Source organism: Ornithodoros turicata, chromosome 5, assembly GCF_037126465.1.
Source record: "Ornithodoros turicata isolate Travis chromosome 5, ASM3712646v1, whole genome shotgun sequence".
Classification (NCBI taxonomy): domain Eukaryota; kingdom Metazoa; phylum Arthropoda; class Arachnida; order Ixodida; family Argasidae; genus Ornithodoros; species Ornithodoros turicata.
Genome location: NC_088205.1, coordinates 14,037,734 through 14,054,451, shown reverse-complemented (window position 1 = coordinate 14,054,451; position 16,718 = coordinate 14,037,734). Strand labels below are relative to the sequence as shown.

At 46.3% G+C, this 16,718-nt stretch overlaps 3 protein-coding genes across 4 annotated transcripts in view; all 3 read right to left on the bottom strand.

The window, feature by feature from the left end:
- Positions 1–1,726: 1,726 nt before the first annotated feature.
- On the bottom strand, positions 1,727–4,163 carry LOC135395223 (protein D1-like). Its single transcript, XM_064626462.1, has 2 exons — positions 3,975–4,163; positions 1,727–2,176 (listed from the first exon to the last, which is right to left on the bottom strand). The coding sequence occupies exons 1-2, from the start codon at positions 4,161–4,163 to the stop codon at positions 1,727–1,729; spliced, it is 639 nt and encodes a 212-aa protein (XP_064482532.1).
- Positions 4,164–4,710: 547 nt separating this feature from the next.
- LOC135395326 (protein D1-like) lies at positions 4,711–5,940 on the bottom strand. The gene is made up of 2 exons (XM_064626557.1): positions 5,696–5,940; positions 4,711–5,227 (listed from the first exon to the last, which is right to left on the bottom strand). The coding sequence occupies exons 1-2, from the start codon at positions 5,882–5,884 to the stop codon at positions 4,760–4,762; spliced, it is 657 nt and encodes a 218-aa protein (XP_064482627.1). The 5' UTR covers positions 5,885–5,940; the 3' UTR covers positions 4,711–4,759.
- Positions 5,941–10,490: 4,550 nt separating this feature from the next.
- The window catches only part of LOC135394081 (probable G-protein coupled receptor No18), a 178,088-nt gene continuing 171,860 nt past the window's right edge, over positions 10,491–16,718 (bottom strand). For both annotated transcript variants that reach the window (XM_064624559.1, XM_064624560.1), the window contains one exon: positions 10,491–16,393. In XM_064624559.1, the coding sequence (XP_064480629.1) occupies positions 15,725–16,393 (669 nt within the window). In that variant the 3' untranslated portion in view covers positions 10,491–15,724. The remainder of the gene's footprint in view (positions 16,394–16,718) is intronic.

Sequence of the window (16,718 nt, the reverse complement as noted above, 5' to 3'; positions counted from 1 at the left end):
AGTCTATACGCCAATGATTTTACGGAAGTTATGATGCCGTACGATGCCGAAGTCCCGCTCACGAAAAACCGTTTTAAAAACCGTTTCGCAAAAACCGTTTTCAAGTGGACACGACGACTTGGCATCCAGTTCAGTAGTTCGTTCCATGGTTGGTTACCGGAAACGAGAAACGCTAAATATCCAAATTCCGCAGGAAACGAAATTATGAATGGAAACAAAAATATTGTCGTTACCTTTACCGGAAACCGAAACGGAAACAAAATTCCCCTACCTTTCCTCTTAATATGCATATAATAATATATTTAAAGACGATAAGTAACATCGTAATATATTTAATTCAATCGTACCTAGAACCAGTGACGAGGGTAACCCATTACTGTAACTCAGGTACTTTTTTCGCAAACTTTTAACTTAACTCGTTGTTTTTCCCAGTAACTTCTTGAGGAACTCGTTCATGTTTTAGGTAAGTTTGTCAAAGTAACTTGGAGAAAGTTCCAAGTTCCTTCTGTTCGAATCATGTCTACAGACATCGCGAGCTGCGTCCTCCCTCCGCAGTGAAACGACAACAACGTGCACGCCGGTAATACGTGCACGGCGCGTCTAACTGCCTTGTTGTCACGCGGTGAACGCTTCAAATTCTGTTTTGGCCGTACATTAGGAGGCTCAAGTGCCGGTCATCTTAGCGACGAGTAGTGTATTTATAATGACAGAGCGCATTGCGTAGTAGGGTTAAAACTTTGCGCGGTTCTACGACATGTGCGTAGAGGACAACTCATGGAGCATAAACTTGCGTTGTGCTCCGTTCAAGAACCTTATTACGATACCAAAATCATCAAATACCTCCCTAAAGAAGCACATAAATGTAGGCTTCTTCTGTCATGTCAGTATTGATACAGTTTTTGTATATTAAAACTATTTCGAAACGGGGTGCACCGCCCATTGTGAGATCAATATCTGAATTACACATAGAAAGGTCAAGAACTATAACGTATACATTGGGTAGCAAGTAACTAGGGAGTAACTCGCTATATATATATATATATATATAGATAGATAGATAGATAGATAGATAGATAGATGTTTTTTTTTTTTTTGTAGTCTAGGAACTTGACGTTCCATTACGTGTAACTTTGTTAGTAACTTAGTTCCATTTTTCGCACAGTAACTGAACTGGTAACGAGTTCCCTCTGTCGAGTAACTTCCCCACTTCTGCGTATAAAACAAACAGGGAATGGGACCACCTTCCATCGTCGGTGTTTTGTGTGACTGCTATGTTCCATCAAATAATAACCAGTCATCACTCCCTTCAGTAATGCTTTGCCTTGAGGGTATTAATTAATACATACATAAATATGCATATATCGGCATCCTCTCATTCACATCTGATCAGTCACCACATCGATTTAATGGCGAAATACATGTAGACAATGCGAATGATACCGAAGTTGGTGCCTGAGTTTGTGGCGGATGTGAGTGATTGAGGGAGACCACGAACGTCTTCCGTGTCTTCCTGCTTCAAGTATGACATACAAAGCAGGGCCTCTTACCACGAACGTAAACGCTAAATACTCAAATTCTGCGAGAAACGAAAAGGTACCGGAAACAGAAACGGAAATATCATTGTGATCGGTAACCAACCCAGATTTATTCTCCGTCTGTTACCACTCCAAAGTTTGCAGTGGCGAAAAGCACGTCAAGGTGAAACCTCTCCCTATGACCTTTTTTTTTATGCCAGTATCAACATCAACGTCAACGTCACAAGAAATACGGTAAGAGTGATGTTAAAACCGAATGGCGACACGGCAGCGTTGGCTGCGGTGAAGAAATTTGTTGCCGTCAGGTGCGACACACCAGGCGTTGACTTGACTGTAGCGAGTTTGAAATTGCCTCTGCCGGAGGGAATCTTGAGGTTCTCTCGCTCGACGGGGCTTGTTTGTGCGTAAAGGAGAAAAACGTAGCGATGCAATCCCGTTCCACTCGGGGGACTCGGCCCGTTGTAAGGAGTGATGGTGTCGCCGGCAGAGACACCGCCCTTCGCGGGTATGTTTACAACGAGCCAGTGAAGCCAATGTTTGCGTGTTGGATTCTTTCTGCTCGGTGCATCAGGATCTACCATGACCAGAGTGTAGAGGGCCTTGTCCGGTTCCAGTTCGATGCCGGGTGCATTGGCTGTCGTCTGTTTAAGGCAGAGAAACATTAGCCGGACGTCGTGACCTAAAGGCGATGTGGCAGTTTGATACACGTGGTTCATTGCATCATGCAAGCATAGTACTACATGCCAGAGTACTAAGGAAATAGTTATTTTTGTAAAGTTAATTTTCATAAAAAGGGGAGTTACCTTAGGATGCTTTTCATTTTGAGATTGGATTACTCGACGGGGCTGCTACTAGGAAACCGTTTTTTTTTTTTTTTCTCAGTTAGGGGACTAATCACCTTTAATCAACTTTTTAATTATCGACTTTAGAGAGCCCATTGCGACTGCGATATTAATGTCCGCGTGATGTGCTCGACTACTGATGAAGCACAAAAGTAATTACAGCGCGCGCTATAGACCTAAGTATTTGACCGCTGTTGTCTCCTGTAAACCGCAAGTGGTCGACAAAAGAGCGGAAGCGACGTTGATAACTCCGCCCTCACTTAACGTCATAGAAAAACGTCATGCGCGATGTAGGGAATCTTTACCGCGGTATATTCCAAGATATTTGTTTTGTATTTCTTGTTGTTTTCTTTTCTTCCTCCACGTGTTCGGAGTCGCTCGCCGTATCACTCCTCTCATTCTGGTGCGCATGGCTCTCGCGCTTCTCCGGTGCGATAAGCACTGATATGTAGCTCTGATGCACAAAGCTCCTTGCAAGCACAAAAGTAAACAGAAAACAAAGATCGTGAAACATACCTCGAAACGGGTTTGCCTGTGTTTCTGTGACGTTAAGTGAAGGCGGGGATATCGATCAATGTCACTGTTGCACCTTTGCAGATTACATGCTCTATACAGCGGACGACGGAAGTAACATTTATAGCGAATTCAGCGGGTCGTTTTCGTGCACCGCAGTGTAGTACACCAGTGTGGGTTCAGCCTATAAACGAACGAAGAGCGAACCGAAGGACCAATTAAAGGCGACGCACATTAGATTGAAGCGGCCGTGTGGCATGCACATTCGAGCCAGCGCAACTTTTTCTGCACGAAAGCGACCAGTTGAACTCGCTATTAGGTCTGTAGCGCACGCTTCGCGCGTTCGCGCGCATCATGTGGAGATCAGGCTTTAATATGCAATTGTGATGTGTTCCCTAAAGTTAAAAAGATTATTAAAATATCTGTTAATTAGTCCCTCGAGACCCCCAATTTGTCGAACCCCAACCTGAACTAACTTCACTAAAGTGAGGTGATTTAGCCCAATTCAACGACCCTACCTTTTACAAGATGGCAAGTTTCGAATCCGTTACACTTAGCATTGCCGTGTTTCTCCTGTGCTAGAAGTGGCATCACATGGGGTTGTTGAAATGCATATAAAAAAAAACTTCTAGACCACAGACTTTTATAATTCTTACATTTTTAGATTCAGTATATGACTTTCTTCCACTTCTATGCAATATTTGTCTGCGTAACGATTTCACTGATTTTAAAAAACGAGTGGTCCCGATACGGAGCTACACCCAAAAAAGGTCAAGCGACTTTACCAGCGAGATACCGAAGAAAAAAGACTAAATGCGAGAAGCTTGCCTCGCTTTTCATTTATCAATTACACTGAACTGCAGATCAAGTTTTCAAGCAGCAACTTACTGAGTCGTAGTCTGACTCACATGATATCTCTTATCGAGTTTGCCTCTTACTTTTTACGTCACCAAGAGGAAAGGCGTCAGAGAGACGCTATCGAGGTGAGAGGGAACACGATTGCGACGACGACGCACTTTGAGCCAGTGACAAGTATATGAGAAGGACGTGTACCACGTACGAGCACCATGAGAAGGCAACTTACTTTTAGGTCTAGCCGTCTGCCTATGAGTACTTCGGTGTCATCGTATTTCACTACAAGCGTTCTGCCTGGCGCCTCGTCAACGACGTCAGGTATTACGTGCGCCCTCCTCAAGTCATCTCTGTTGTCTGCCTGAACGCAAGCCACGGCGGCGGCGATGGCAACACAGAGAAACAACGCATCTCCACCCATCGAGCTGTAATGGTTCGGTCGCGTGCTTTCAGTTCTCACCTCTTCTTTCCCTGTATGCGAGGAGCCGCTAGACTCGTGCCATTGCATGGGCTAATCGCATGATCACAATATCAAGTACAAAGCACCTGCAAAGGAACAGTTCAGCGCTCCATAAGGCTTTCGCGCTGCAAAAAGACAAGTAGTGTTGTACGACTTCGACCAGCCATCAAAATAGGACGTATGCAATTCCAGTACACTGCCCTTTTCGCCACAAATGCCGCGTTACGGTCAATAAGATGCACATTACGACCCTTTGAAGATACAGCGATCGTTGACCAGAAGCTAGCAGACACAGCCAAGACCTTTGGCGGAGAGGTCTGACGGACCGTAAAGATTTGATTTTTTATTTTATTTTATTTCATTTTTCTTCTTCAAAGATGGGCTAGCTCTCGAAGAATAGAAGTGTCATAAAACTGAACCAAACCCTAGTGACCACCTCCTGAATTTCCAAGCAATGGTTTGTTTGAATACACATTAGTCACCTTCCATAATAAGAAGCATACGACAATCAAAAACATTAATTTATTTCCCTATGTTCGCGCCTCACGTGCACGAATTCACGCCTCACCGGAAGACGAAATGCACAGCAGAAGGGACGCTAATATCGGCAGAAAATGAAACTTTCCAACGGTTCCGGTCAAAGCCTGAGCACCGCTTCTCTCTGCGATGAAGAAGTTAACCGCTTTCAGTTGCGAGACTCCTTGCAACTTAGTTATCGTGTCCAGATTGAACTGGCCCCTGTTGGAAGATATCTTGAAGGCATCCACGTCCACGGGGCTGCTTTGCGCGTACAGCAAGAAGACATAGCGGTGCGGGCCACTCCCCGCGGGAGGCGAAGGCCCATTGTATTCTGTAATCGTATCCCCTGCTCCGATATCTCCATTAGCCGGAACGTTGACCACCAGCCAGTGACGCCAATGCTTCATCTTGGGAGCATTCCTGCTCGGGGCGTCGGGGTCAACCATGACAAGCGTGAACATGCCGTCGGTGGCCTGCAGCTCTATTGTGGGCGTCGTCGATGTCGTCTGCGTTGAAATGAGGAGGAGTGACCAGTGAATGGGAGGATGCGATATGTACTTCTTTACAACAAAAGAAAGAAAAAAGAAATATTATTAGCTTTGCAGCTTGTCAAGGCAAGCTCACCAGAAACTACATAATTAGAAAGACTGTTCGCACAGCACACACACAAAAAGAAAAAAGAAAAAAAAAGAACTTCATCGCCCAGCAGGCTCCAAGCCAAGCATTTTTTCTGACACGTGCCACTTATATTGATATTCGCAGAAAGGCGTACACCCTGCCCACCCCTCACATTGGGAGTGACAACGGTATGTGTCCATGAGCTTGTGGTGCGGAGAGTTTTTAGAGTGCAAGCTTACAATATTACCTCCGTTACCTCTATTAGAAACTTCTGTAGCCAGCATCCTTTAAAACTATGACTGAACTGCAGCTGCACCTGCTCTAAGACATTTGAGACGCAATAAGGCGGTGCCTACCTCGAGGTCCAATTTGCTTCCCATGATCACGGCTGTGCTGCTATACTTGACTGCAAGTGTTTGCGCAGGTGCGTCGCTGATCACATCAGGTATGACGCCATGAGCTTTTAGTGCCGACGCGTCGTCCCCTTGTCCTTCAACAATAGCGAGGACCGCGCTCCAGTAAAAGATTTCGACCCCGTAAAACATCGATGGTTCAAGCCAGAACGTGATGGTGATGATGATGATCTTGCTGGCAGTGTGTGAACGTGCAGCGCAGTGTGTTGATGCTCATGAGAATGACGCTTTCTTCGCCTTATGTGTTGTCTGTCGTAGAACCGCCACTTCACATCGCGAGCTAGTTTTTCTATTGTGCTTATGGAACTGCTGTCACCCTGTACAGGTCCACACAGGAGAACACCGTACCAGAAAGCAAAAGGAACGTGCCGTGATTGTTTATAACAACAGTGAGCAGAATGTGTTTAGTCGTAGCCCATGGGCTCTTCGGTGGTCTGTTCCAAGACATGTCTCCAGCCTCCATGACGTTATCCACATCCATCTCATCCATGCACATGCCGTTCCATATCGTCGATCTTACCTATAGCATAAATGTCTTCTCCAAAGTGTCCTCTGAAGTACAGTAGACAATGTACGCGTAGAAAGGCGTGTTGCACTCGCCTAAGCGAGACACGCACATCTTTAGATTTTGTGGGCGGAATATACCTGTAGGAACTGACTTGTCACGTGGTATACCAACCAGCGGCATAGCCGAGCGGATTGAGGCGTCCCGCTCGTTATTGGTAGCCAAGCCTCGTGCTGAAGACTGGGAGGTGGTGGGTTCGAATCCTACCACCGGCTCTGCTGTCTGAGGTTTTTCATGGGTTTCCGAAGACTTTCCAGACGAATATCTGCACAGTTCCCCCTGAAAACGGCCCAGGACGCATACTAACCTCCCCTGTCCCCCACTCCTTCCTGCTGTCCTCTCTCCATCTGTCCATATCTGTACGCCGCTCATAGCCACAGTTGCTTTGAGGCGCTAACGCGGAATATAAAAAAATTACAGGACGGTTACGACTCGTGCAACGCGAAATTCAGTGTCAGCTGTGCGCGTGGTGAAATGAGGCCGCATGAAAGTGTGTAGACAAATTTATTGAAGCGTGATGAGTATTGATTTGTGGTTGCTGAAACGGTTAGTGAGGTGAGTGGTGTCCTGAAGGAGGGAACTGTTCCGGACGCCAAGCCTGATAATGATCTGAAGATGTCGGTGCACAGCGTAAGGTCCAGTTGTTCGGACATATCACTTAGGAAAGTGGTGTCGTGTGAAACGTCCACGTTGAAGTCTCCGACGACGAGAAGCTTGTGCGTGCGGTAAGGCGAGAGTACATACACGATAAAGCCGCGGCCGGATGCGTTCCGGCGCGGCGCGAGGCGAGAAGTAGCACACGGCCACCACAAGCAGCTGTGGGAAGCTGCACGACACAGCTGACGCTGTAAAACTGGCGTACTTTGGTTTTTATCTCACTTTCCGTCGATAGCGGTTGTAAACTGGTGGGATTCTCCTCCTTACTCCCAGCGCTGGGCCCAGATGTGATAAGAGTTTTGTGCGGATATGCGAAAGCCGACGACGCCGACGCGGTCTCGGGAAAGTCTTCACTATACAGCTGACGCTGTAAAAACGCAGTATACAAACCCCGTTTCAGTATTTCTCTTTGTCGTTACATTGCGAAGAGACATCGTTAAAGTGAAAGCGATGTCGTTTGGGGACGCATAAAACTACGCTGCAATCAGAAATTAGAGACGAACACTTTACCCTATACTTTAAAACCGTTCATACATAGCTATCTCCATTGTCCCAACTCCCCGTGCGAAAGTTATACCCGTCAGTACCAGGGCACCATCACCGTAAAGGCGCTTTCTGTGTACACCAAAAACTCATTGTCGTGTATCATCACTTACCAATTTTGACGCTTCATCGGTATTCGGACACCATTCTCGCGTAGGCAACCTCATTTACTCTACTCTTGCCTAAGTGTTCAGCTCCCACGCCTAGACGGCGTCTAAAACGCGTTAAAGTTCTATTCATTTTCATATCACGCGCCTCATTAGCTACCTTAGAAAGGCGTCGACGCTGAAGTCATCTCAAAAAGTCGAGAGCATCAACGATGGAATAATACGATGTCCTCGCTCAGAAGAAAGAACACTTTCTTGTTTATTGCGACGTGTCAGGCTCGCATGTTTCGCACGGGGACGCCTGCTCATGGCACTCCTTTTCACGTCAGCGAATCCAGTATAAAAAAACATGAAAAAATCTCGGCGATCTTTGAAAGGGTTAACATGTATTTTCCGAGGCGCCCTCGTGAGTATAATTAAAACTAATTACGTGTCAAGAGTTGCAACGAGGACATAGCCTGTGTCGGTCTTCCCAAACTGCGATTACAACTCATTAAACATTCTGGCAGTGAGGAGTAAAGTGGCTCAAACTTGTAAAGTGTTTACAATTTTGCCGGCGTTCTGTGTATGAGACAATTGTTCGCAGACCCTGCACTCTTGCAGGTGGTGCCTGGTAAAAAAAATACTAATTAATGACACGTGGGGAGCCCGTGCAACCCGTGAACAACTAACGGACAAAGTACCTGGGAGTTGATTTACCCTCTCGTCATTTTCAATGTGCAAACATATTCGGTGTATTTCCAGGATGCTACGCTTTTAACTGTCAAGCATTTTATCACGCGTTATCACGATGTTACCGCTTGTGTTACTATGCGATAGCCGCGAGACGTTGTGTCACACAAGGAAACGTAAAGTAGTAAAAGGGTAATAAATGCATAAAAGTAGTAAAAAGGTGGCTCGACCCTTGTTTTGTATTCCTTTCTTTCATAGAAGAGAAATGCTGTCGTCGCTCGTATGCGCTCAGAAACATAAGAAACACGTGAAACTTCCCACAGACGAACTTTTATGGCACATAAAAATTCTCTTCGTCGACGAGGACAAAGTTTCATGGCGTTCGGTTAGCCGGAGCACGCTAGCTGCGGCCGTAGCTGGTCGCTGTAGCTCTGTGGCACGTTATGTGAAATTAAGTACCGATGTTCAGAAACAGCGCGAGAACGCGTGTTCGGTAAAACCACATTTCGACGTGTTGAAGAAGAGAAACGGAAATCAGATAAAAGATGAAGCGCTTTTTTAAAACTCATTTTCCCATATGGTGCAAAGAAACGCAGTACCATTCTACGAATTACTACCCATACGGTAGCCACAAAGCGGACGTCGGCACTTGCGACACCCGTTAACTCATCTCCCGCTCTGCTCCCCGTTTGGTCACGCACGCTCAACTCATTCGCCACATTGAGCATGAGTGAGCTTTGACAAGGTATGCAAACAATACCAAGTACCCATGACGTGTTCTGGACACGACCTACTAGGTTAGGGTTCCGCGTTTTCGATGTTTATTTTTGGGCGGATTCGGCGTACATTTTTCGATGTTTATTGATTTTCGCGAAATCGGAGTTTTTTTTTATGTTTTTCCTTGCGTGTACATGGTTTACTCGACAGTTATCGGCGAATAGCAATTACAATGTAATTTCAGTGTTGTGCGCGTCTAACGCAGCCTTAACAACAACAACCAATGCGAGTTACCAGTTTCACCAGTACGAAGTACAAGTTCGAGTTCTATATTAGTGCTGCAAAGAATGACCGGAAGGCATTTGCTCACCTTGTTCGTTACGAGGATTCTTCAGATTCACGTGGCGCCGCGATTGCACGTGCTCCGACATGCGCGCGGCACCTCTTCCACAGCCCACATTAACTGTCACGCGACGCTACTTCCATACGACAGCACCTTCCTTGCCTGACAGTTCAAAATCTTGATTTTCGCAAACGTAGTCCGAGGCCTTCTTCCTTTTTCTTCCCATCTCGGGTGCCGCGGAAAGACAGGACCGCCGTACGTGGAAAGTGGAGGTGTATGTACTGTTGTAACCTCTCCACTAAACAACTAAAGGCCGGTGACCGATATTGTACTTGATGTCACGTCCTTAAAAGGTTCACAAGCGCGGTAGGGCACCTACAATGGCAGAAGAATGAGATTCCAGCCAGCGCACCCGATCCGCGAGAAGAGGATTGACCCTGGAACACTCAATGTGGTCGCAGGTCATCCAACCATATAGCAAATACCAAGAAAAGAAGAGTAATAAATGAAAGCTTACTTGGCATGTTGGAATCTTAAGCTGGGTATGTGCAGCGATGTATCTGTCATGGTTCCTGGAATGTTCCTCTGTATTCGATGTTTTTCGATTAAAACCGAAATCGCGGAACCCTAGTCATAACGACTACGTCATAGGCGGCCCTTCCCAGCGCCGCATTTAGAAGCTATAGCGGTGGCGTTACTCATCGGCGCGATTATTGCTTCCTCAATTTCTGTAGTACTCTGTACTTTAGCTTACCTTAGTAGTTTTGTACAAGCAGTGGATGTCCCACCGAGAGATGCTTCCTTCTAAAGTTGATTATCATCATCATTCTACGCGTTTTCATAGGAACAGTTTCTGTCGTCTGCTACGGTTACCGTGCGTCCGCCTCTGCGCGTTCAAAATTCAAATTTCCATAGTCCAATCATGATGCTGATCTCGCAGGCCGACGAGTAGCGTCCCTAGCGGATCGTGCGAACGGGCTCCTCATTGGGTTTTGCCCATTATGATATGGTCGCTATAATCTAGTAGGTTGTGTGGTTCTGGATGTGGTTCTGGATGTCTGTGATATGCGCACTAAGTACCGTCCTGCTGAACACACGCTGAAAAAGACAAACCTCTTACAATTCGAATAATGGCAAGAGATACGCGATGTTTATTCAGATATATATGTACACTCTGATATGGTTTCTTCATTTTGCGATATTCGGCGCTATGCGCAAAGAAAAATAAGTAATGTATATACAGACACGGCATCTGTCCTGTCCAGTGGGCCCTTATTTAGTAATTCACGGTTGGACATGCCAACACACATGTGGAGTATTTTTTATTCATGATGAACTTCTCGATGAAGGGTACTTTGTGCACTGTTGTTTAAGTAGCGGTACGCTGCTTCAGTTCGTGACTGCACAACGTCGAATGCAGCAACACGCATCGGCTGCTTCATGTAGTATTATATCATATACACATCGAAGAACGCCACTTAAGAGAACACACTTATTAAACAGCTTTTGTATAACGTACCTATAATAACAGTATTCTCCATAACGGCACACGTCGTCACCCATCGGCTGCGCGTCAATAATACTCGTAAATTATGTACACGTTTACTGTCTGAGGTTCTCGTCTCATGGTATGCAGTGAATAGGGCTTGTGCATACAGGAAGCAACTGATATTATAGGAGCAGTCGCCAGAGTAGTAAAACCTTCGTTGTCATAAGTTTCTTGCGGATTGAAAATGTTGTAGCTACACGGCTAAGAAAATTATTTCGTTCAATGTGCAGTCCGATGCAGTAGCGCGGGATATACGCTGTACGCATATACGCAGCACAAATGTCATTGCTGGCAGCGTGCTGGTTAGCTACCAGTCTAGACTTTTAGTAGGCGCACAGCTGGTAGGAGTGCTAGCGTAGTGGGTGTTGACCAGTGTGTCTCAAGCAGTACATCATACACCTGACGTAAGTTTAGCTGGCAAAATGATGTAAACAACGTTTGCTTGCCTTACAAGCAGCTGCAGGCGCTCTTAGGCAATAACACCTCCTAGATAGTAGAAGGCCTACGCACTGCCTAACTCACGGAGGCCTGCGTGAGATTTGCGAGCTGCTTCGAGCTTTTCTCTTGTTCGCTCTTTCATTGACGTCAGCAGCAGCATCCACAGCAGGCCTTCGCGTGTGACGCTGTGTCACGTGGGGCGCAGGCCTGATGCTATCTAGCAGGTGTTGTCTTAGGGCAGCCACCTAGCTCCAATTCACCGTAGCCCAGTTAAACTTATCTTATCTAAGCAGCTCCTTTAGTAGATGACACCTCCGCTAGGGGTGAACGCGGGCTCACTTTTCGTGCTCTGTCACTGCGCCTGCATACACAGTACCGGCCTCCCATCAGAGTTCACTGTTTTCCTAAATTAAAATGTGTTCGTTAATAACATATGGTATCTTCCATAACTCCAGAAAGAAAGGACATCCAGAATTTGCTTGAATTTGAAAATATAGACTATGAATACGAAAACCTAACACGCAGCCCAGCGGTAGTCCCAGGTTCGTGAGAGGAACCCGGACATCGAAGCCGTCCCAGCGCTTCGGCGGTATGCACAAGCCCTACAGACTTTGCGATGAGATGATCTCCAGCACAATCTAACGCAGACGGATGTCACCAAGCGGGCTGGAGCAATGGCTGGAGGCTCAGGAGAGCCAGTTAACTGTCCATTTTACTTTCCACGAAATAACGAAGTAGATGGACGACGTAAGATGGCCGTGTGTACGACGCCGTGAACAAGTTGAGCCACACAGTCCATCCGTCTTCCATGGCGAGCATAATTGCACTTCCGAACGCGGTGTCGGGTGAGAGACGAGAGAGAGAGAGAGTCAGGTAAATCACTCGAAGTGCGCGCACTCATACTACGAGAGGCTGTGCTACCATGAGGGCGTGGTAGCTGAAAATGCCGTGCTCTAACAGAACACGCTCCCTAATAACCCTAGAACAGCTAAACAAAACCAGTCGGGGATATTGGCCTACGTTTGCGACGAAACTTACAATCAGCGATGCGAGCAGTGACACGGTTGCGTTCAAGCGGTATTCCATTATGGCAATAACACAGTTTTATGTATATTTTAGATTTGATAGTTGTCGTTGCGTTTGGTCAGACAGCCTCGATTAATTCGAGTTTGTCGAAAGGTGGAGGCGCTGAAGACCTCCGACAGATGGCGAAACTAACTGGGCAATCTCTCGCTGCTCTGGAATGATGCGAAAATGATGAAGCGAAAGTCACTCACGTACTGGGCCCATGCTTGTTCGGAGAGCTACCATATTCCTAACGCACATGCTCAGTAGTACGCAATCTCCGCTACTGGCCGAATGAGTCAGCAACGGAAGTACTCAAGTGAGGCATGACGTATCATCAAGGTGGTTACAAGCTGCCAGGTGCTACATCTGCTAACCACTTGGCTGCTAAATACAGCTGGTATACTCCATGGTCCTTTAAACTACATCGTACACGCATGCTCGAAACGCGGGAGCGAGTACGCATCAATTTTGGTTAAGTCACGTCACCGTTAGTATGCAATTTGCCCAGCAGTCCTTTAGTGCTGCGTCAGCTATACGCTGTCAACGTAACGGGCGACCTCACAGATGTGCCAATAGAGAACGCACGTGCAAATAGACTAACGCCACGAGGAAGGCGGAAGTCGTTGCAGCACAGCTACAAGGAAATACGTCGTCGAGAGAAATAAATGAAAGCACCAATTTTTGTAAACTTGCTCTAAGTTAAGGCTGACCCGCATTGCCACATGAAGAGGGAATAGCACCGTGCGAGAGGCATATCATATGTAGTATTTCTCTGGCTATGCTTTGACTTTTATTGGCTAAATATTTGTAAGACGAAACACTCTCTCGCGCTGCTTTCTTCACGGTGTCCTGATCTGGTAAACATCGTAAATAGTCCACCTCGTAAACTCCGCGAACATGAACAAGAATACTGCACCTTCCGGCTAAGGGGATCAACCTAAATATGGCTTGCATGGATAAAGTTTGTCACGCATTCACGAAAAACGAGCAAGCAACGCGGCTTGGAAAGTGGAAAGAAAATAAACATTGCAATGTTTTCGGCAAGTTTTTCGAATTCAAGGCATGTCGACAAAATCAATTCGCACGTCAGTTTGTCTTCATTTACGGTTTTTAGGGGGATATGATGCACACCAGTGATGGTCGCAGAGCTTTTACTGGTAGTTTGGTAAACTTAGACTTCGGTAAAACGCTTATGCGGACGACAATGAAAAGGGCGACAAGAAGGTCCATCGTATGTAAGATTTTGCCTTTCAAACACGGCTGCGTGGATGCCAAGGTGAACTGCTTCAGAGGCTCGATGCCCTGGTACACATTGAATCTTTCGTGAGCTGTACGTTAATTACAGCTGATTTGGGAAGCTTGAGTCTTTGTGTCGTGAACAATTGGAATCATAACTATTTCGGCATCAATTGTGTTCTTCAAAGTGTACTGCCTACTAAGTAAATTATGTACAACCAGCTTGACAGCACATGCGCTACGACAATAACCTTACAATTTAAGAACTCAGTCTGAAAGGTTAGAGGTCATGCGGCGAGCTATAATATATGGCGGCATTTCGAACTCTCTTTAACCAGGCTCCGATGCGCTTAGCGGAGAGACCGGAACATACACGAAAACACGACGTGTAAAAGTCAGAATGAAACAGCGTAAGATAAGCCACAATGTGTTGTCGATATTAAAATTTTTGCCTCTTTTCCGGAGGAATCGTTGAGGAAAAGTATTTTGTCCTCAAATGACGCGTAACTCTCTTTAGTTTTATTTACACCGAACAGTAGGAAAGAATGAAAAAAATAGCTCCTTGAAACCACCAATCCGTGCAACGCAATGAATTTGCCACGTTTCCCAGGGCATCGAAAAATTTCGGTATGAACATCTTCAAGCGATTAAAGGCAGATATTTAATACACGAAAGATCCCCAGGGGGCAGGAATGCAATATAGAACATACCTGTCGCTCGTCGTCAGTAAGCCTGTAAAAGAAAATGTGTGAGAAAAGAAGAAAAAAAAATGCACGACATATCCTGTGTTGGCATTACACTGCCAGTCACGCTGGGGCTTTCTATTCTTTACTGATGTTCACTGTTGCGAACCGACGACGTAACTTTTTAAAGTTTCCGCCACGCAATATTGGAAGCTGTCAGAAGCCCAATATTCAGCTCCCAGGATGGCGGTGCAGATCCTATGTTACTCGCGTCGGACTTGTCAATATTTCTTCCTCCCGAATATGAAGAGAGAGCGAGAGAGAGAGAAAAAACAACAAAAAAAAAAAACAAGCTGAAACGATGCCACGAAGCGTGAATAACGCGGGAGTGCCTGAGGCCCAAGAATTGAAAGTGTAAACAAAGAACTCAGGCTGAGAAATGTTCACTGAAACAGCTTTTCTCGAGATCACACTGACCTTGAAGGTTTTCCAACGAAGCCCATGTCTTCAAATTTTTTTTTTTTTTTTTTTGCTCCATGGGGCTTCATATAAAGCTACCGCTACGTTTTATTAAATTTAAAATTATTCAAAGTTCACGGTTCACGGTGCATCAACTTTGTTCGGCACACTCCTCGATAACGCCACACTGCACTAGCGCATTTTCCAGCCGTAAGTAGCTCAGCGCGACAACTCCGCACGCCCACCTTTGCCCGTATGACGTCGTCTGCTGTAACGGCCCCAATCCAGCTCAAGCGAGGATGTGGCGCGATGCACGTCAATTATGCGATTACCCGCGTCGCGAGCTTTAGCGGGGGCGCCACTGTCACGCTGAATCCCCAACGGCTTTGGTGTAATATCTCGGTTATTTTTTTTTTATACCAGTTCCTATTTCGCGTAGAGAATGGAAGAGGGCATGAAGGAAAGAGAGAAACAGGACCTGTCCTTATAGTTAATGGGCAACATAATTCAGAGTGCAATGTTGCGACCAGTGACTCGTCCCTCGCAACTTTTCACGACAATTTCTGTACTAGTGAAAACAATTGCAATACCTGCTCTCAGCACCCATGATAAAAACAACTAATGTCAACAATTCGCCTCGACTGCCACAAAGCAGACGTTTGCGCTGCAACAGCTGCATGCGCGTCATATATGTCTCTCGGATATATTTTACAACACATTAAAAAAAAAAAAAGCAATGTACTTTCCCGGTAATACATCGCCCTTTTTACAACATATCGGTGACTAGCAACGAATGTAGCGCCAATGTACGCTACATTTTTTTTTCTTCGCACGTACAGCAGTACGTTATGCACCGAAACGGCGTTGCCTGTAGCGGCCAAAGACGTCTGACACTATGGAAGACAGCGCACTTACATAAATTTCAGAAGAACGGCTCATTTTTTCCGGCCCAGTATCTTAATAAAGGCCTTGCGGAAGTCGCGATTGAACACAGTGTATATGACGGGATTCAGGGCCGAATTGATGTAGCCCAGCCACGTAATGAAATTCACAGTCTTGGCCGTAATGTAGCACCTGTCTCCACAAAACGGCAGGATAACGTACATGAGAAAAAACGGCAACCAACAGAGCACAAAGACACCCATGACAATGCCCAGCACTCTGGCCGCTCGCCGTTCTTTGGAAAGCGATATCCTTTGCCGTTCTTCCATGTATTGTTTCACGTTGGGGACAACGGGCTGCCCGTTGATCTGCTTCGGCGGTTCGTCGTCCTCCAGCTTCACAGCCGCTATGCTGTCCATGTCCGGGTCGATGGGGCTCTGCTCGGTCTGAGGCGACTGCGGGCACTCCGTGTTGCCGGACTCGGCCGATGAGTTCTCCATGGGGTTCGGCGGGAGCGGCAGGAAGTTGCCCGACATCGGTTTCACTTGAAGCGTGGCCGCGATGGCCTTGGCTCGGTTGCGGAGCCGTCGCCTGGTGGCCAGGAAGATCTTGAAGTAGACTATGGTCATGATGAAGAGAGGCACGAAGAAGGAGCCGGATGCAGAGTAGACGACGTAGCCACGTTCTTCCGTCAGTTGGCACGGGGAAGTCTCGTCGAACACCTGTGATAGAACAATGCCTGTAATGAACACATCCGTACATTGTTCCGCTTCGCTTTCTTTATGCCGCACAGTACTGCCAAGTAGTAAGGAGAGGCAAGAATATTTTTTTTTACTATCCATTTTAAGGAGCTCCTTGAAAAACTCCCTTCGAAACCCCATGAGAACATGTCAAACGTATTGATGCGCACTTGTGACTTGAACGGTGCGCCGTTCTTGCTCCTACCTAGGGTTTAATCACCAAACGATTCTGAGATAAACAGACCTCCGCGAGACCAGCGAAAGGCCCAGGAATTACGGAAAGCCTCGATGAGTACAGAGTCCATAA